This window comes from Chelon labrosus, assembly GCF_963514085.1.
Source record: "Chelon labrosus genome assembly, chromosome: 10".
In the NCBI taxonomy this organism is placed as follows: domain Eukaryota; kingdom Metazoa; phylum Chordata; class Actinopteri; order Mugiliformes; family Mugilidae; genus Chelon; species Chelon labrosus.
The window spans coordinates 8,182,881-8,202,292 of NC_140360.1; the positions used below are offsets into that span (position 1 = coordinate 8,182,881).

General features: G+C 42.8%; 1 protein-coding gene across 7 annotated transcripts in view; it reads right to left on the bottom strand.

Moving 5' to 3' along the window:
* Positions 1-19,412, bottom strand: part of ubr4 (ubiquitin protein ligase E3 component n-recognin 4) — a 43,875-nt gene that overhangs the window by 9,220 nt on the left and 15,243 nt on the right. For 2 of the 7 annotated variants that reach the window (XM_084554309.1, XM_084554312.1), the window contains 54 exons: positions 19,124-19,281; positions 18,804-19,010; positions 18,518-18,619; positions 18,334-18,434; positions 17,584-17,971; positions 17,414-17,477; positions 17,089-17,280; positions 16,759-16,829; positions 15,729-15,921; positions 14,774-15,007; positions 14,479-14,649; positions 14,199-14,381; positions 13,927-14,085; positions 13,641-13,793; positions 13,253-13,480; positions 12,956-13,113; positions 12,684-12,858; positions 12,364-12,565; positions 12,052-12,215; positions 11,701-11,917; positions 11,190-11,406; positions 10,589-10,621; positions 10,244-10,307; positions 9,990-10,124; positions 9,328-9,502; positions 9,015-9,146; positions 8,695-8,816; positions 8,447-8,558; positions 7,703-7,833; positions 7,428-7,605; positions 7,203-7,307; positions 6,717-6,854; positions 6,229-6,397; positions 5,921-6,125; positions 5,731-5,844; positions 5,323-5,532; positions 5,080-5,229; positions 4,767-4,994; positions 4,575-4,653; positions 4,232-4,474; positions 3,889-4,057; positions 3,527-3,671; positions 3,249-3,334; positions 3,071-3,158; positions 2,653-2,846; positions 2,271-2,510; positions 2,043-2,181; positions 1,805-1,930; positions 1,513-1,641; positions 1,071-1,420; positions 864-954; positions 620-704; positions 379-506; positions 40-169 (listed from right to left, as the gene is read on the bottom strand). In XM_084554309.1, the coding sequence (XP_084410435.1) occupies positions 40-169; positions 379-506; positions 620-704; positions 864-954; positions 1,071-1,420; positions 1,513-1,641; positions 1,805-1,930; positions 2,043-2,181; positions 2,271-2,510; positions 2,653-2,846; positions 3,071-3,158; positions 3,249-3,334; positions 3,527-3,671; positions 3,889-4,057; positions 4,232-4,474; positions 4,575-4,653; positions 4,767-4,994; positions 5,080-5,229; positions 5,323-5,532; positions 5,731-5,844; positions 5,921-6,125; positions 6,229-6,397; positions 6,717-6,854; positions 7,203-7,307; positions 7,428-7,605; positions 7,703-7,833; positions 8,447-8,558; positions 8,695-8,816; positions 9,015-9,146; positions 9,328-9,502; positions 9,990-10,124; positions 10,244-10,307; positions 10,589-10,621; positions 11,190-11,406; positions 11,701-11,917; positions 12,052-12,215; positions 12,364-12,565; positions 12,684-12,858; positions 12,956-13,113; positions 13,253-13,480; positions 13,641-13,793; positions 13,927-14,085; positions 14,199-14,381; positions 14,479-14,649; positions 14,774-15,007; positions 15,729-15,921; positions 16,759-16,829; positions 17,089-17,280; positions 17,414-17,477; positions 17,584-17,971; positions 18,334-18,434; positions 18,518-18,619; positions 18,804-19,010; positions 19,124-19,281 (8,560 nt within the window). The remainder of the gene's footprint in view (positions 1-39; positions 170-378; positions 507-619; positions 705-863; positions 955-1,070; positions 1,421-1,512; positions 1,642-1,804; positions 1,931-2,042; positions 2,182-2,270; positions 2,511-2,652; positions 2,847-3,070; positions 3,159-3,248; positions 3,335-3,526; positions 3,672-3,888; positions 4,058-4,231; positions 4,475-4,574; positions 4,654-4,766; positions 4,995-5,079; positions 5,230-5,322; positions 5,533-5,730; positions 5,845-5,920; positions 6,126-6,228; positions 6,398-6,716; positions 6,855-7,202; positions 7,308-7,427; positions 7,606-7,702; positions 7,834-8,446; positions 8,559-8,694; positions 8,817-9,014; positions 9,147-9,327; positions 9,503-9,989; positions 10,125-10,243; positions 10,308-10,588; positions 10,622-11,189; positions 11,407-11,700; positions 11,918-12,051; positions 12,216-12,363; positions 12,566-12,683; positions 12,859-12,955; positions 13,114-13,252; positions 13,481-13,640; positions 13,794-13,926; positions 14,086-14,198; positions 14,382-14,478; positions 14,650-14,773; positions 15,008-15,728; positions 15,922-16,758; positions 16,830-17,088; positions 17,281-17,413; positions 17,478-17,583; positions 17,972-18,333; positions 18,435-18,517; positions 18,620-18,803; positions 19,011-19,123; positions 19,282-19,412) is intronic. The other 5 variants (XM_084554314.1, XM_084554313.1, XM_084554310.1 and 2 more) reach the window with 4 other exon arrangements.

Sequence of the window (19,412 nt, forward strand, 5' to 3'; positions counted from 1 at the left end):
CGTACTGCTGTACTGATCATTTCGTCAGACAGTACTTACATCTTGCTGGGAGACACTTTTTCCAGGCCTCATAAGATGCTTTGGGATCTTTCTTGAGCCAGAGTTGAGCCTGTGCATGGATTTCATTACTGTAGGGCCTCACTGTGGTCAGGGACTCAATAGCAGCATCCTTTAAAAACAAAACACATGTATAAATATCTGTGTAAGAAATACAATCACATGGTATCTGACGCATTTCACATAATGGTGTGTGAATTTAAAACAAGCCACAAATGCCATGAGTTTTTCCATGATTGCTTGGTCATCAAAGGCATTTCAGTCTGGGCAGATGAAAACCAGACGTAATGAAGAGCTAAATTAAAGTTACAGAACATTTACCTTGTTCTTCTTGCTAGTGGGAGCAGGGGGCTTAATCAGCTTTTGCAGGATTCTCAGGCACATGAGAGTGATGTTCTCAACCACGACAGGTGTCTTTATATTCACTGACATGAGGAACAGACTGAGGGCTACAGGTGGACAAAAAAATACAAAACTATTAGACATAGATCTGAATTGCAGTCAGTCAAATCTGCAGAGACAGTTCCAGGTGTTAAAGAGACAAAATTGCTCTCTCGCTCACCACAACGTAAACGTAGCTCCCAGCATCCTCCCTCTTTTGAAATGGAGTCTGTCAGCAGCAGCATTTCATACTGCAAATTACTGACCTGATGGAAAAAGAGAAAGCATGTTCAAATTAAAACTGAAAACTCTTCTTCAAAGGTAAACTGCTTAACTCTCTCTCTGATGTTAAGACAAAAAGAGAATCACAGTGTTTATTTCATTTTAATTATTCAGTTTCCACTAGGATACGCAGAGTGACATACCAGGTCAGGATTTGCCCAGTGACCTTTGAGGGCAGCTGACACCTTGGCAATGATGAGGTCGTTCATCTGCTGAGTGGCTTCTGGATGATCTCTAAACCAGGAAAATATGAGAGTCAGAACAATTATTAATCATCACTTCAAAACTGGAATTAACTTATCAATAAACTTTCTCTTAAATACAAGAGGACATGTGAAGGAGGGACATACCTCGTGAGGAGACAGACCAGCTGGCGCACCTCTTCCCGCATGGCGGCTGTGCCTCTACGCAAGTTGTACTCAAACAGCTCACGGATGAGACCCTGGAGGACCAGGATCTGTCGGAGGGCTGGATTGGTGGCCAGCGCTCGCAGCAGTGTGATGCAGTGACCCGTGACAGCTGAAGCACAGCCGTAACACTTGGTTGAAGACGTGTGGCCGCAGCCGAGCACGGACAGGGCTCGATACTGACTGGCGGTGAAGGTGGGCTGATGGCTACTGCTGCTACGGGACGACTTGGTGGCGGCCTCTCTCTGCTGCAGATCATACTCCAAGAGCTCTTTACGAGACGCAAGCACTTTCTGTAAACAAGGAGAAAAGGGACACAATTATATGTGCGCAGGAAAAAAAAAGTTTTATCTTTACTAGTGTAATTAAGTGTAAAGTAATTAACCTGTATAATCTTGGAGAGTTCATCAAACGATGTCTTGCAGTCTCCACTGTACTCTTGGGCCAGCTGCTGAATGTATCTGTTCACATTAGCAGAGGATGTACCAAGTCCTGCACCTGCCCCCGTGTCATCCTGAGAGCAACAAAGGAAGAGACAAAATACCACAGATGAAACAAGTATCAGAAGAAATTCTGCGTCTCATGAACTTCAGGTGATGGCAAATGTCATCAAAGATACTTCCGTAACATTAGTAATGTAACGCTTTCTCATCAAACAGGTGCCTGTTTAAACTGACCTGGGGCTTCTCTGGTGCTGCCTCATTGACTTTAGACAAGAGGCTCTCCAGTTGGGGTCTGTGCCCCATCAGCTGGTGGTAGACCCTGTCAGCTTTGTCCAGCAGGGTGTTGATGTTGGTGACAGCCTGGAGGAAGAAGTACAGGTAATGTAGAGGAACAGAAATGGCTCCACTAATTCACTAACTAGGACGGTATGGTCATTCTTTAATCCTTTCTTTTTCATGAATTGCTTCTTACCTTTTTCCTGTCTTCCTCATTCTCAATGGGATCCACAGCACAGCATGGTTTAGCATAGAGCATGAAGTCAAACCGGGCGTATTTGCAAAATCCACAGGCGTTGCACAGGAAGGGGTCTTTTTCATCATAGTTGATAGACCTAAAAAAACACAACAACCACATAAAAATCCAACCAACTTAAATGTCTCCAATTATTTATTACCTTTACTAACTGCAGAGGAAACCCACCTGCACTTGTGGCACTGGTACACGTTCTCCCCACAGTTGCCACACACCCCAGGGTTGGCAGGCACTGAAGCACTGCAGCGTGGACACTGCAGCGTCTCAGTGGAGGCCTGGTAGTTCTCGTAGAAGTCCGAAAACTCAATCATCAGGTTGGATGCGACGATAGGTAAGGGAAGGTCAATCTTCACTTCTGTCTGTCCTGGAGTTAGCTGAACTTTCTTGGCTTTGTGCCAACGAGCAGGCCTAAAAAAAAACATAGTAGAGCTTTATCTTTGGCAAATGGCCACTATGTAATCTTTGCAGCATAAAAGATTAATGTCAAATAATAAATAAATGAGAATGGTACTGAAAAAGAAAGAGGAGCAGTTGTTTTCCCGAAACATACTTATTCTTCAGCTCCACGATGGCCTGAACAGTCCTGTTGTTGTAATAGAGATTGATGGTGCGGACCATCTTGGTGCGTTTGAGGTCACCGATCTTCACTGTGACTTTGCTGATGGTGTGGCTGCCAATGAGCTTGACAACCTGCTGCGTGGTGGTGTAGCGGGTGTCCACTTTGATGGATGACAGTTTTATATTCTGGAGGACAAAAAGAAGACACGCAAGACAACGTTTAAAAAATAAAACAGGTATTGTTTGTGGCAGCGATGTCTAAGCAGGGTTTTGTCTTCTTTTCTGTCACAAGTTGTGTAACCAGTAGTATAATTACAGATAGATGAGCATGAATGTTAAACCTTGTGTTGATAATTCTAACCCCAAAAACACTTAATCAATTGAAAAATTATAAAAACTGATGCACTTACTGAGAAGGGAACTTCTGGATTGTTGCACACCAAGCAGGGGTCACTCTCTAGGAAAAAGCCATCGAACTCCACCAAACCAGAGAGAGTGCTGCAGGAGAAACAAGTAATTATTGTAGATGATGCACACTACTTCAAATTGCATCCTCCTTGCTATAACAGTGGGTTTTTGTACACATACTTGTAGATGTTGGAGTTGGGGTGATTTGTCAGGATATGATTCTGTGCCCTCAGGATTTCCACAGCTTTCTGGGAATACTCCTTCAGCTGGAAAAGAAAAAAAAAGCAACAAAATACTTTTTTACCATCATCACTGTGACAGCATGTCATTATCCCAGGATTTCTATGTGAAAAAGAAAAACTACAAAGTATAACCAGATGACATGGAGACAGTACTGACGCATACAGGAAAAGACCTCACAGGATGCAGGGATTCAAAAATAAATCAGTAAATCAAACCTTTTTCTCTGTTTGAGGGGTTTTGAGTGAGAAGTATCCAAGTAGGTCGACAAACTGGGCAGCTTTGCGCCCGTATGCAGGGAGCTCTGGCCAGATGGCCCAAGTCAGTTCAAGCAGCAGCTCCTGCTGGGATTTGCTGGAGTTTCTGCAGAGATATTCACACGTTAGCTACCAGCCAGGGTTTTATTTCACCATTCAATTAATTAGTCATGCTTGTTCTAAATTAAGTCCATCGTTGGTTTATGGGTGCTACAGGGTGCTACAGAGTCGTTCAGACTGGCCTTTTGAGACAAAACAAGATATATTTTTGAGAATATTTTGGACAAAACTACACTGTCCTCCTAAAAGTGTTTCAAGAGTACCTGTAGATATGAAGCGCCAAGCAGTGGGCTTGCCAGCGCACAGCAGATGAGTTTGACTCGAGCAGGAAGCAGCGCAAGAACTGGATGAGAGTCTCCTTGTCTGCAAACTTGTTAAGCTGACTGACCAGAGCCATACACAGCTGATCCTCCTGGCTGCCAACTCCATCTCCTGTGATCAGTCAAAGAAATATAATTCAGTCAAGGCACTAGTAGTGACCATCCAAAATCTTATCTTGTTCTGGTCATTGAAAGGCTGAAAGGCCTTCCAGACTCTCATATTTGCTGAGCATCTGAACAAGCAGAATTAGTAGGAAGTACGAGAAAGTCTGTTTCGCCATCTTACCCTCTTTGTCTTTTTCTTTGTCCTCTTTTTTGCTCTTTTTACTGGAGGACTTGCTCTGAGAGGACTGAGAGCCTCCTGTCTGTCCGCCACTACCAGAGCCTCCTCCTGAGAATGACGAAGAGGAGGTGGAGGAGGTGGCCAGCACTTTGCTGCCACACAGAGCACAGGAGAGGAGCTGCAGTAGAACCGGGGACACGCCCTCATCCACTAGGAAGCTGACCTGAAGCAGGAAGTATAACACAGCTGGACAGCAAAGAGAAAGAAAGATATGATCAATGTTAATAATATTTACCTCAAGGGCTTGTTTGTTTTCACCGAAAAAACATTATCTGAAATAACTTACAGTCATCCTTCATGCAGAACTTCTGCCAGTTGATCGTCCTCTGAGTGGCAATTTCAGCACAGGCTTTTAGGTGTTCCATCTGCAACGAGAAGCACAAGAAGTAATAAAATGTTTTTACAGCAACTGATTGATGCAACAGATCATGGATACAGAAAAAAGGAAGAATTCATTGTCTAATCAAAGAACACTCACCAGACTGATGAGTGTGTCGTACTGTAGAGCTGAGCCAGATGTGGCAGTGACCACGCCAGCCCTGAGGAAGATGCCCTGCTCCTCCAGAAGCTTCTTAATGCTGCGAACATGGGAATCAAGGGTGTGCAGATCTCGCAGCTGACGATATTTCTCCTTTGACCCGCAGATAAACAGCAACAGCTTTCTGACTTGCCTCCTGACGAATGGCGTCTGCTGGATCATCAGATACTGAAAGGAAATGGGAGAGAATAAGGGATTAGTGTTTATGTTTACTGCAAAGACACACAACTGATAAATGGAGTCAACGACTTACTTCAGACAGATAGTAGAACCATGAGTGGTCAAATACAGGAGGTGGGATGCGTGGGTTGGTGTCAGCAATCTTCTTTATCTGATACGGCAGCCGGAGCACCATTTCAGTTAACAGCTGGGAGTAAGCTTCAAACACATCTGCAGCATGTCCCTGGATCAGAAACAACACAATAAGTTTACATCAACATTCCTTCAAAGAAAATAATCCTTGTAAAGTTTAAAGGCATGTTTTGTTGTCCGATACCTTGACATATTGCCGCAGGAAGAAAGGGCTCATGTCAGGGGGGGAGGCGGCTGTGTGTGTGCGGAGGAGCTGGCTGGTGGTCACTGGCTCCTCTTCACCCTGTTGGCTCTTCCAGAACTCCAGGAGCGACTTGAGCACGTGGAGACAGTAGTCAATAGCACCCAGGCTGAGCAAGGCAGTCGCTGTGGCATTGGATATCAGGGAGGATGACTAGAGGACAGAAAGAGGGAAAAGTCAGAATTCATGATGTTCAAAGTAGAACTAATTTGCATTTGCACGAGCAGTGGGCAGTGGAAGCAAGTCCTGTTTAACTAGGTGTTCAGCTGGTACTGGTTTAATGTAATATATTCTACTGGAAATTAACTGTTTTCACACTTTTATACAACATTTATAATATTGACGATGTACCTCCGAAGAAGATTTGGAGCCAGACTTGGTTCGAGACATGAAGACACTGAGCAGCCTCATGATAACCAGGTGAACTTCGTTGATGGAGCTCCGTTCATTCTTCTTGGACACGTCCTGAAGACAAACAACAAGGACTCAGTAAAACGATGCCAATTTATGAGCCTGACTCATCACAGGAGACCATGGTTACCTTCTTGTGCATGCCAAGCTCGGCAATGAGCTGTGCAAGCAGGTCATCCAAGGCACCCTTATCCTTTTCATCCTCACCATCAAGGTCAGAGGTCAGCATAAGGATAACTTGCATGTACGGGATGGCTTGAACTCCTCCTACATTATGGAGCTGAGAAAGGTGCTGAAGCAACCGCTCCAGAAGCATAAGACGAACCATGTGCAACCTAATGACACAAAGACAACGTCAGTGAATAAATTTACTTCTAAAATCTGATTTGACCGTGTGGTATCTACTGGAATATGTCTTGTTGTCAGCAGGAGTCTGACCTGTTGCTTGTGTGGATGTCTCCCTCTGTCTCTCCTTCTCCTTCTGAGCCTTCTCCTTCCTGCTGGGCTGTGGTGGTACTGATGGCTCCAGTACTGGAACTGACACTGCCTGGACCTGCCGGGTGGCCCTCCACTGTTGTATCTCCATATGCACTGCTGCGTCCTGACACTGCACAAATACATGGACAAAAGTCATGAGGGAAAGTGAAACATGACAATGTATGTAAGTATGTGAAAAACTGATATGTGCTTCTTTAAGATCAACCTTCGGACTTAAATGTGTAACATGAGCCATGGGGGAAACAGAAGGATAAGATATGGAGTGTATTTTAAATAAACAAAAAACTACTGTATTCAGAAGTTTGTTAGATATGAGAGAAAACTGATTAATAGCACAAAACAGACATAATCACTCTGCAAGTTTACAGATACTATCTATAAAATGATTTCAATATTTAGATTGGCCTGTTTTATTAAAAATCACCCACCACTGTGTTCCCCTGCTACAGAGTCGATAGCAGAACCTCCACTCTCTGAGCCCACACTGCCTCCGTGCTCAGCTGGGGAGGTCCGCAAAGTAGAGCCATCAGTAGCAGCTGTGCTGCCCTCATCATCTGATGCCGGGGCTGAAATCATAGCAATAGCTGTAACGGTAAATACACCACCGTCATCTGGCCAGGATACATGACCTTACTTTATACTTGTGCACCAACAACACAAAAAGCATGCAGCACAAGCAAAACACTTCAACCTTCCATGATTAGTCGTTTCTGCTGAACCTACTGTGGGCAGTGTGATATAAAAATGTATGGTCAACTATCTTATAGATACTTGAGAAAATATGACAAAACACGAGAAAGAACTGCTTTAATTTCAGAATACGTAGGACTGATAGGGTGGTGGTATATTATTTCTGTGAACTTGTAGTTATTAAAACATACCATCGCGTACCATCATGGAGACGCTCTAATTACCTGAAGCAGTTGTGTCTGAAAGGGTGCCAGCATCCAGTGAAGAGGAGCTTGGGGCCTGGCCAGACAGGCCAAGGCTCTGAAGGCCAAGTGCACTACTGCTACTGCCTAAAAATGTCAAAAAGTAAGTTTCAGCACCAAATATTGACCTCTCTAAATGCGGGACCAGTATAAAATCTATAAAAGCACGCATTCATTATTTAATTTTGCAATTTTGTGGCTACTCGCCTTGTTGATCTTGCTGAAGACTCAGAGCAATTGCCAGCTCTACCATAGTTTCATCATCTGCATCAGGAGGGATGTCCAGCATGGGGGGGAAACCCTCAGCTCCAGCCAGCAGAGCCTCCAGTGGAGATGGATTTCCATTGTTGACATTCTCTGCAGTCTCCAAGACCATTGACTCGGACTGTGAAGACAGCGTGTTATCCATTACTCTCCTACGACTATGTAAGCAATGCTAGCATAATATCAAACAGACTTTATTTATGTCATCTTTGACTAACCACCATCTCAAAGTCGTTGTGGTCAACTTCATTCTGCTCTTGGCTCTCCTGTCGACCTTCTTCTCCCCCAGTGAGCACCGATGACTGCATTTTGTCATCTGCGTCATCGTCATCGTCATCATCCTTGTCTCCTACAAAGGAAATCGACAACAAACTTTTAGAGAACTGAATCCTTTTGTTTCCTTTGGACTCCTAATTAGGGCTGGGGAATGATTTCCAGAAATGATTCGACTCAACATCTATTTGTTTAGAAATATTTGTCGTATTTTTCCACAACATTTTACATCTAGTTGTCACATCTTGCGTCTGGCTTTACTTTTGTCCAGTTCTTTTCTGTCGTCATACTTTTTAACTAACTAAAACGCTGCCACGCATCAGCTTTCAGGCCTGACGGTGCTCTCTGAGTAATAGTGTGGGATCATGTCACATTTTGGATCTCTCTCACACGCAGACTAATCTTGGTGCACAGTCTTGTGACACTATTCGTGCAAAACATGTCTTGTGAGAGCGCAGCAACATTTCTATTGAGAGTATGCAGGAATAAATATATATAAAAAATCAATCTAAGGATTTTATGAATGTATAAGTGAATGTATATCGGATCTTTCAAATAAAGATCGATTTGAATCTGTAAATCTCCGAATACCTCTGAATATTAGAACTCAAAAGCCTAGACGCCACCATTTCCTCTAGATTAAACATTACATCCAATATAATATACACACAAATCCTAAGCAAACTTACCCATGGGTGTGTTGGAGCGTGGAGGAGATGGAAGGGTCACGTGACGCCGTTTGTTTCTTGGTCTAAGCACTCTGATCAGAGCCTGCTTACAAGCGAAGCTCACAGCAGTGTCCTGAAATTTATTTGAAATAACATAACATTTAATAAACAATTATAAACATTATAGGTAAGGTACAAATTCGATATGTTAGTTTCTTGATTACTAATTAAATTAAACATCTAGTGAGCGAAAGATATTTTATACTTACAGGGCACAGTAACATTTGCATGTAGATTTTGGAGGCTACGTTGATGTAATCCAGTTCACATGTGCAGTATGCATGGATTATGTCGACCAAAGCATTTACTGTGGCTTCCACATGAGTTAGACCTTAAATGCAGAAGAAGTAACACATATTCACACACTGGGAGTCTTGTTTTTCTGGTAAGGTGTACAATACAGTCAAATCAAGCTCCCTAAAAGAGCACGCACTGCGTTAACATGATCTACATATCATTTATACATGAGTCACATTATTTATCACTGAGTGTAAATGCGAAATGTTGAGGTCCCAGCATTTGCACTTACCAGGCAGACAAGCAGGAGCGAGAAAGGCATTCTTTGGTTTCAGGGCATGGAGCTTCCAGAAGTTATTCATCAGCTGTGCAATGAAATTACAGCTTTCACCATCCATGTGTTTTTGCCCATCTTCTGTCATTTCTGAGTTAAGAAGAGAACATGAATTAGTCTGAAAGGTTCATTATTTAGTTGCCACATCAGAAGCCGACAGTTGTTCAAATGCATTTCTTCTGGCATTTTACATCAAAGCAATAAATGATTAACAGATGACATGGGTTTCTACCATCTTAGCCAACATTACCAACAGAAAACTGCTTCTTACCAGACTCGTGGTGCATTGATTTTGTTTCTGTGAAATGCACCAGGTTGTTGGGTCTCATGATTGCAATGGAGCGGGCAGTGATCACAAGCCTCTGGAAGACATCAGGGTCGAGCTCTCTGCCCTCGCGGCTGCAGCTGTTCAGACACTGCACCGCGTTACTCAGCAAGGACTGGTCCTGAAGTGATGAGGCAGAACAGAGTTTAATCAGTCCTCGAGAAATTATGCAGATGAACTGAGCTTAGAGATAGTTTCGGGCTTCTGACAGTGTGGTTCCTCAAAAAAAAACTTGTGTTCATATATTTCATTCACTAACTATAAACATTTATGTAGTTATTCACACAATAAAATACTTATTTGCTGTCTTTTGAAGGTTATTTTACGTGGTTTCTCTACATTTTACATTTTTTCTCTGCCTCAGTTATTGTCTTTTAACCGTTTGAAAATATGTCACTTATTGTATGTACTCTGCACAATGTAAGGGGGGACAAGTTCCAGCCCACAGCGACCCTCTACAGGATATAGATTATAGATAATAAAATGGATGGACACTTAATCTTACAGCCTAAATAATATGAACTGATAAGAAGTAATAATCTTCTTAAATTTGGTGCTAATAACACCTCAGACACCAGAAGCATAGAAAACACTACATTTCTTTTTACCTTGTGGTTGTGGTAAGCAGTACGGCTGGTGTGGAGGCTGGCAAGAAGTCCCTTTGTTTGCTGCTGCACACCTGCAGGGGTCGGCATGGATAGGAGTAAAGTGGCCAACTCCAGTGCTGCAGACTTGTTTTTCTCCTGCAGAGTTAAAAACATGAATTAACAATGTTCCCCAAAAGCAGCAAAGTTAAACATACAGCTTTTCATTTGTGACATTGATTCGCTTTTAAAGGCAATAAAGAATCGTCATTATTTACCTTTTCACAAGACGAGCCTACTGCAAAGCAGCTTTCCAAAGCCTCAAGGGAGCTGACCACCAACCTGAAATGGAAAGGGAAAATCAATTCTGGCTCTCCTGTAGATTTTGCCCTAACACAACCAATCAATCAAGAAAAGGCATTCTCAATCTGTTCCAGCCTTTGCTAATCTAAATTGCCAAACAACACTGAATGCAAGAGTACATGTCGTGAGGAAAAAATGCTTTTGTTGTTGTGCAGGCATGGAGATGGTGCATGGCATGTTCACAGTCTCAGGCATGGACACACAAACTGGCACACATGCACAAAACCACACAAACAAGCAGAGAAAGGGCAGTTACTAACCGGTCCAAGGTTGATAAGGACTCAGTTTCACAACTTTTTATTGTATTTTTGGGAGCAAAAGAAAAAGAACAAAAATAAGTGTGAGGATCACAGAAAGAAACAAGTGAAATTAAATGATTCAGTTGAACAAAAGAGAGGCATGCAAGAAAAGATGATCACAAGAGCCATGCAGAAACACTAAAGAGAACCCAACTGCCACTGTCCAAAACATTATCTGGCCTCATGAAGCTACTTTAAATATGGACAGTACGGGTGTGGAAAAAACATCTTAAAAACATATGAGAAACTATAGGAAAATTACTCTTTTGGGCTAATCCAGAAAATTACCATTAATTAGCACATTAAAGCAAAAATAACACAAATATAACGGACTCATTTGCCCACAGAAATGTTATTTACGCAGGAACAAAAAGGAAAGACATTACAGTCTGAATATGTCATAAACTGACTGTGTAGATATAGGTTAGTTGAAAGGCGACCCAAACTAGATTAGGTCATGCTGTCTCATTAGATCATGAGTGTGATTGACACAACTACAACGGACTGAGAAGAGTAAAGACCTTGCGATGATCTTACAGACTGTAAAGTAGGAAGCCCATACCTCTCTAGCACCGTGCCACTGCTTGTAGTTGGGGTGGCTATGTCTCCGTCAGAGGTGCCATTGCCCTGGTTGAGACTGGGACTGCAAACATTGTTTACTGAGGCAGAGGAGAAGTCCTCTGGTGGATCTTCAGGCCAGCCAAACTGCTCCTTGGTTTTACCGTAGATCTTGATTGAATCAAGCATGGTGACTCCAGCCGGGTCGACCGATGCTCCAACTTTAACATGAACAGGAAGACAAAACTGGATCAGAGAATGTTTCTGAAGAGTTTGCAGCTAATTCAGCGAAATCAAATCATAGAAACAACTCAGATCAGCAAACACAGCATTGCTTAGCGAGGTAGATATTGCACAAAATTAACTGGACTTAATAATTGAATGGTTCTAACTGTTTTCATGACGACATATAATAACTTTGGAAGGTGGATTACAATACAGTGATTTTAAAACTCAGTAGTACTTTATGTAGCAAGGAGGCAAAGAGAAATTTCACTGCACACTCTTTAGCTTACTAAATATGGACAGCTTCTTGTCAGCCTGCAGGGCCTCCTCTCTGGTGAAGGGGAAGTCAAACCAGCGGGCTCTCGTCAGGTTTATCTGCATGGTGCGGCCAAAGACCTCCACATAGGAAGGAGCCCTCTCGATGGCCTGAGTGCCCACCTGCACCCGCATGCCTGTCATCACCATTGAACTGTTGTTGTTCACCGCTTCCACAGTGAATCCTCCCGGCTAGAGAAACAGAATACACACATTATCACCATCATTATCACCATCACGGTGGCCAGTTCATGCATGGCTGATTGTGATTCATTACATAACAGAAAAGCACAGCGAGCAGTGTCTCGAAGTTAACATTCCCCTACCTTTGTGTTGGCCACATACATCCCTGTGGAGTTGAGCCTGTGTTTTATCTGCTGACCATTGTAGACTTGCAGCAAGTCATTACCACCAAACTCCACCTCCGTCAGTTGCTGGTTGTGTTCAAAGAAGTCCACGGGGAATGTCACTTGGCTTGAGGTCCGGGTAGCTTAAAGGAATTGCAAAGAATTAAGAACATTTCGGGCAAACAGTATAAACACTATGTCTTCAAGCAATTTCCTGTTCGTCATATTTATTGAGATCTGCTCGTTTACATATTTTGGGATTAGAAAAAAACAACTGCGATTCAAACTCACTAGCAGCAGCAGCTTTGCGCTTGCGGACCGGTTTCATGATGCTGATGCCACAGCTGGGCTGCAGCGAGGGCTGGAGCCAGTATGAGGTGTTGTCCACATTGGCCATGTAGATTCGTAGGCTTCCGTCCTCACAGAGAAGAATCATGGTGGTGCGCTGTTGCTCATTACTGGCAGTGTGTCGGATAGCTACCATATCTTGAATCTGGTGAAAGGAAACAATAAATGTGAGATAATGGCAAAGGAATCAAACCCAGTTCTTTTTTATGTATATAGTATTTTATTCACAGTCTTGTCTCGTTACTACAGTAAACGACCCTTACCTTAGCTTTGGCTGGCAGAGTTTTAATCTCTTGGATGAGGAAGGTGTCAGGTTTGACCATGATAACCAGCGGTATGCCTGTTGTCTGTTGCACACAGCACACCAGACCTGGGTGGTTCATGACTTCAGACCACTGGCACAGAGCAGGTGACATCTTGCTGCTGCCACCATTTGAGCTAAGGAAATCAGGACGAGAGGACGTTAGATTTTCTAGTTGCCCATGAGATTTTCTAGATCCATTTTAGCGGCGGTTAAGCGAAGAGTGTGTGTTACCCTTTGATGTTGATGTGGAAGAGCCTCTGCACCTCGGTTGTGCTGCGGCTCACTGTCGCAGCGAAAGACTTTCCCTGGCTGTAGCTGAAGAAAAGCATCTGGAGGACATGGGAGTAATACACAGACACACCACCGCCTGCCACCTGCCCGTTGGTATCCTAGAGTTACAGGAGAATGTCAATATTTTTTAAGAAAGTGTTAGCAAAAACACACTGCTTGCTAAAAATGTCTACACCATACATGTTGGCAAAGTATCATATGATATTTGTTGTCTAACCAATAATAATTCCAAGTTACCTTTAAGTCTTCATGGGTTATCTCCAATACGTTTGTGACATAGAAAGGGCCGTGTTGAGCGCTGCTGGATTCATCCATGACCTGAGTGTACATGTAACCGGCTGAAGACATGATCACAATAATGTTCTTCCCCTCTTCGTTGAAAAGGAATGTCGCATCACGGATCTTGGAGCTCGGGAGCAGGAAGTAGTACATCGGACTCAGGGCATCCACTGATAAGTCATAGATCTGTTTGACAATGGAGACAAATGGAAAAAGACATACTCAGAGTTACATTTGAAGTATTCACAAGGATTTCCCAAATTAATAGATATGTTAAGTCACAAATCAGAAGTCCATACGCATCGCTGGTTTAAAGTACATAAGTATGTCTATTTTATACGGATACCTTGACAAAGTCAGCGGTGATGATGGCAAGTTCAGTCTGAGAGCCTGGTAACCAGATCGCTTTGATGATGAAGTTGCCTGTAGCCAGTTGTGGATGCAACACCAGATGGTCTGACACAGAGCCTGTGCTGCTGAAAGTTAGTACATGGCAGTCCTGGGAAAAATTAAAGAACAACAAAGACAAGATGGTAAATAACTCCTTGCAGCAACCATCCACATGGATTGTTCTAGTTTGAGTTTTCTGTATGGGCAAAAAATTAGGTATTAGAATTTGCTGGTATTCTAACCTTAAGGCCACACACTGCCAGGTAGTCTTCATTACAAGGGTTGCCTGTGAGACTGAGAACAGTGAAGGGGACTGGGGCAGAGGCCAGACGAGTCAATGTCAGCTTCCTCTTGCTCGAATCAGCTTGCTTCAGGAGGGTGGACAGCTGCAGAACGGTTATCTGTAAAGCAGAAGATTGAGAGAAAACGGCTCTTATGATGTTCTAACAGTGAAGACAGTGAAACCCTTTGAGGAATTCTCCTCTTAGATCGAAAGTTAAAAGATTCAGTGTACCTTTCCCTTTTCATGGCTAACCGCGAGGTGCTGGCGGCGGCCATGGGGTGAGGACAGGACACACATGGCAACACGGCGGAGGACATGTGCACTGATGAGCTGGCGGATAGTTTGGCCCTGGTCACCACTGTAGTTCATCCTCACATTCTCAAAAGCCCCCTCCTGAGAGCCAAGTGTGGGCACCTGAGGAAAAGAATAAATATAATACATTTTTATAGCAACAACGTTTTAAATAAGGTTTCAAATATGTAAGTGACTCAAACTATTGAGGTCATCGTACCATTAGCTGGTCTGTCATCTCCACATTCTTGTCTTGAGTGTGCAATTCATTGAGGGCTTGCTGAGCCCGGCTGCTACTTCCTACTGCTGATGCCTGCTGGAAGTTGGTCTGGATGGCTTCCATGAGAAACATGAGCATCTCCAGTATGGCTGCAGCAGTGGATGATCCCATCTGAAACAGAAAAAGAAAGCAGAAGTCACTCAATGTACAATTAAGTGTAAAAGACCTCTTTTAAGAAACAAACACGGACACAGAAGCTCATAAAGCCAGAAAAGATAAGCATGTTCTCGCTAACCACTTGTGTTAGCAACTCCTCCTGGCAGCCCTCAATGCTCTTGCACACACTGCTCTTCTTAGGTCTGTCTTCATCACCAGGTTTGCCATCACAGATAGTGACCTTGCCCTTGTCAGAGGGTGAGGCATTCTGGTGGCGGATAGCACTCTCAGGCATACGCAGTTCACTCTGGAACGCTGAAGACTCTTTGAGAGTAGATCCAATACCGCTGCTGGGGCTGCGCTTGACCAAAGCCTGCAGACGACATAACACACAGGAAGCCAGTGAGAAAACCCACAATGTCAATACTGACATGTTAGTATTCTTCAAAACGTAATGTTAACTAATGGTTCAAATGAGCACGTCATCTTTGTTCTTTATAATTAGGATAATCTGAGTTTGAATTCACTTTCCTAGCTCCTCCACAACATGGAATACATAGTCATAGTCAAAAGGATGGTTGAACGGAGGCCTATTTTGTCTGAACTGCCTCTAACAGGAAACAAAAATCACAAATTCACAAAATGTCTCATATCACTGGACCAGTTAAATATATTAATAGGCAAATACTGCATGTCAGTAATATTTATAGTATAGTAAGACTCAATTCATAACACGTACAAGTGCAAAAGTGGAAAAAAAACACCATTTACAAAGGTGAACCACACCATAATGAGAAACTGTGTTTACAACACTGACAAGGAAAAAAAATACAATCACAAGCACAGAAAGAGTTTTTAAGTCAAACTTCTTATGATAAACTGAAGGTAGAATGTAGTTGGTGGTTTGTTCAACATCACATGCACATTAAAAAAAGATTAACTAGGGAAGCTGGCCTTTTTAGTACACAAACAATTAACAGACATTCCTCTTTTTTTCTTATTTTCTGGCCACATTCGTGGACTAGCTATAACCCTGATCAAATGAAATGACGGGATGGAGGTCAATGGGGGAATGACTTGCAAGCCAAAGTTACCGCTGTTGTTCTCTTCCCATGATGACCTGAGGTATTCGGTCTCACCTGGCAGCTGCCATCCTCTTTGGCACCGCAGTCACAGAAGAAAGAGCCATATTTGGCATAGGAGATCTCATGGTCTTTGTGACAGACCTTGGCGCACACTGTGCACACACCTACCCCATCCACCATCTTACAGGTGTGACAGTGGTACCTGAAAAATGGAAAGGAACGTGTTCATGTGTTTAGTCACAACACCTGCAAATTGTATTTTCATGTAACGTCGGCAGCCTGAGACGACTTTCAGGACTGAATTCGGGTGTTGGGAGTGATCTTTAAGAGTTAGTTGCACTTAGCACACTAGCAGTAAAGACAGGAACGAATACCGTATGTTAGTAACACAATAACTAATTGTTAGTTAGTGCTGGACTACAAATTAACTTAATTTTGTGTATTTTTTCTTCACTAAACCAACAGAGTGGTGTCATCTTGTATCCATGGGACTTTTGTGTTCCAGTGAATTGAGAAATCTTTATAGCTGAATAATTTCTACTAGTTCTATTTAGTTGAGGAAACTTTCCTGAGAGACAAATATACTTTCAGGTGTAATAGCACTCCAGCTCATCTTGTGCACCAAAAGAAAATCAAACAATATAAGTTGTGGATAGGGCTTGATTAAAAAAATAAATAAATAGAGCTAGTCTCACGAGACCACGCAACAAGTTTTACCCACGTACGAGTGAGATCCAAAATATGATGGAAGCTCCAATTCTGAGCGCACCGTCAGACCTGAGTGCTGATGTGTGGCAGCATTGTTGTTTTAACAAGTATGATAACAGAGAAGAGCAGGACGAAAGCAAAGCCATATGCAAGATGTGCTATTAAGGAAAAATATTGTTGAAATATCACAAATCTTCAATATCTCTAAATAAATCAAGTTTTGTGAGTCTTATGAATCAGAATTGATTCGATTTGATTCAAGAAATCAGCAGCAATACCTCTGGTGTCATTCAAGATTAACCAAAATCATAAGAAACAAACTTTTCTTTACCAGTGCTGGTTCATGAACTCCTTCTGAGTAATGGTGAAAGTGCACAGTTTGTTGCAAAGGGAGTCTTCATCCTGTCAAAGATTAGAGGGTTAACATGGATCATTCCATACTGAAACGGGTGGAGCAAAAAACATTACTGTCTAATTTTTTTTAAACATTATAGTTCATATTTGTATCTGGATTAAAGACACTCGCTTGGTAGGATTAGCAACACGAAAAATGTAAACACAAGCAGCACATGGACAACCTCATAAGTAACGACTCTGGTATTCATTGCATTTTACATTTAGGTCTGAACACTGCGACAGGAATAAATGGATCAAATCTTACAGAGTCCTCTGCCTGGGAATCATCCTCCTCGACTGCAAGTTCTTCCACCCAGTCTGAGTCTACTTCCATGGCCTTCTCTTCTCCCTCCATTAGCATTGCTGAGGTGCCTTGGCCGCTGCTTTGTCGCAGGGCATTCATGACATCAGCCAGGTAGGATATAATGTGACATGAGCATTCAAGCATGCTGGCGTGCTGAAATCAGAGGAGGCGCATGTCAATTGCTCGGCTGCTGACAATTAAATATCTTTATCTGACCTTTTTGAAAATAAAGCACTCTGTAAACTGGAACTGTTAGGTAACATACTGAAAATTAATAAAATATTACCTTTCCATGGGACAAGTTTGTGCTGACTTTTTCCACAACATTCTTCTGTGTTAAATACTTTTTGCTGCAAAAAGAAGAGTGACTTCAAATTAATATTAACAGCATTTAACTAAATTAACTGACATTAAACAATGAGACTTGGAACTTTTTCTGTGAGACGAGTTTCTTACCATCTGGTCAGCCAGTCAATTGCTGCTCTGTGCAGTTGCAGGTGACCAGCCCCCTGTCCAGCGCTAGCAAGTGTGGCCATGATAACCATGAGCTCAGGAAAGCCTGTTCCATCACCATTGGCCAGCATGTCTGTTGCCATGGGAATGAGTGTGCTGAGGAGGACAGTGCACACTCCCTCGCCCACCTGGCTGTTATCTCTCACAATATGAGTGGTGAGCACCTGCAGCAGCTGCCGGTTTTCTTGCACTATTTCCAGCTGCTCCGAGTCCTTCGGCGGGGTGGCAGTCATACGTGTCAGCCAGGACTGCAGTCGAGGGGGCTCGACACAGGCCAGCTGGGCCAGGGAGCCACACAGACATAACAGGCTTGGGTTTGGACTCTTCTCAGCTGGGGATGAGAGGATGAGTATTAGATCTAAGCTTATACAGACATCAAAGCATTTAATTTTTGAAACCTTAAAGATATCAGTAAAAAGCATTTGTTCAAATCCAATTCCCAAGATGATATGTGAAATCAAAATACAAGGGTCTGTGTCTGCACACGACAGTAGAGGTGTGTATAGATGATAAGAGATGACTCATGCAAACCTCTGTAGGAAGAATGTTTTTCCCTTTGTACCCTTTTTTTTTTTTAACCACAACAGGCTTTTCACTCCACCATCAAGTGGGACAATTTGGAATAGTACTAAACATGTTTGCCTATTTATATAACTGGATAATATTTCTAATGATTTACTCGTGTGCACTTACTGAGTTGGAAAAGCTTGGTGAAGAATTTCAGCACCCTGTTACAGAACTTTGCAGACAGGTTTTCATTAGCCGTTGCCATCATAATCTGGACAAGTTCACCACTGAAGAAGGAGAAACACAAAATGAGTGAAGGTAGGCACATACACATGTAATAACACAACTGCGTTAAGAGTTGAGCAGATACCTGAAGGAAAAGAACTCTTCCATTGCCTTTCGGACCTGACTGCTCTCAAGCTGTTTTTCAAGGTACTGAAGGCATTCCTCAAGGACAGACTCATCTAAACCACTAAAACAGAGAACAAAATGTATTATGAGCCACAAAGAAAACAAATATGTAGGCTAGTGAACAAAAAAAATATTTTCAGTAGGTCCAATACAGCCACTTTCATGCCCAAATGTTTTGATTCAGTGTTAATAACTAAATTGTTCAATGTAGGCTTAATTAATGAATCACATCACACACGGCATACCTGTTGGGGTCCGAGTGATGAGCAATGATGTTGTAACACCCGGTCACCAAACGCTCATAGACGCGAGCAAGGAAGGCGTCTGACTCCGATGGGCCGAGGATGCGCTCCAGGGAGGTGCTGCTGATCTCGGCTACACTCTCTGTGCTGCTCTCCAGGATGAGCGGCAGAAGTGTGCTCACAACCTGAGAGGGATTCAGCTCCTCCGTCCTAAAGAGACAAACATGAAGAAATATTAACCAAAGATAACTGTTTTATGAGTGAAATCTATCCGTCCTGTACATTTGTTTTTATGATAAACGATTCGGATTTCAAACACTCACACAATGAGGTCGCCAGTGAGGCGAACCAACGACAGAAGGATGTGTTTAAGAGAAGAGGCCAGAGGCAACGACTGACAACTCAGTGTGCCCAGATGAGCTGCTTGGATGGCGCTGATGTAGCTCTCTGATGGAATGGTATCGTTGGCAAAAGCGTTTCGCTGTGGATGAAAACACACCGAACTATTAGTTATACATTTGTTGTTATTATTTGACATGCTGAGTGGGGTGGCAGAGCATGGCTACACATGTTTGTTTTATGGTTGTTTACATGTTTACCCACGGCAAGAGA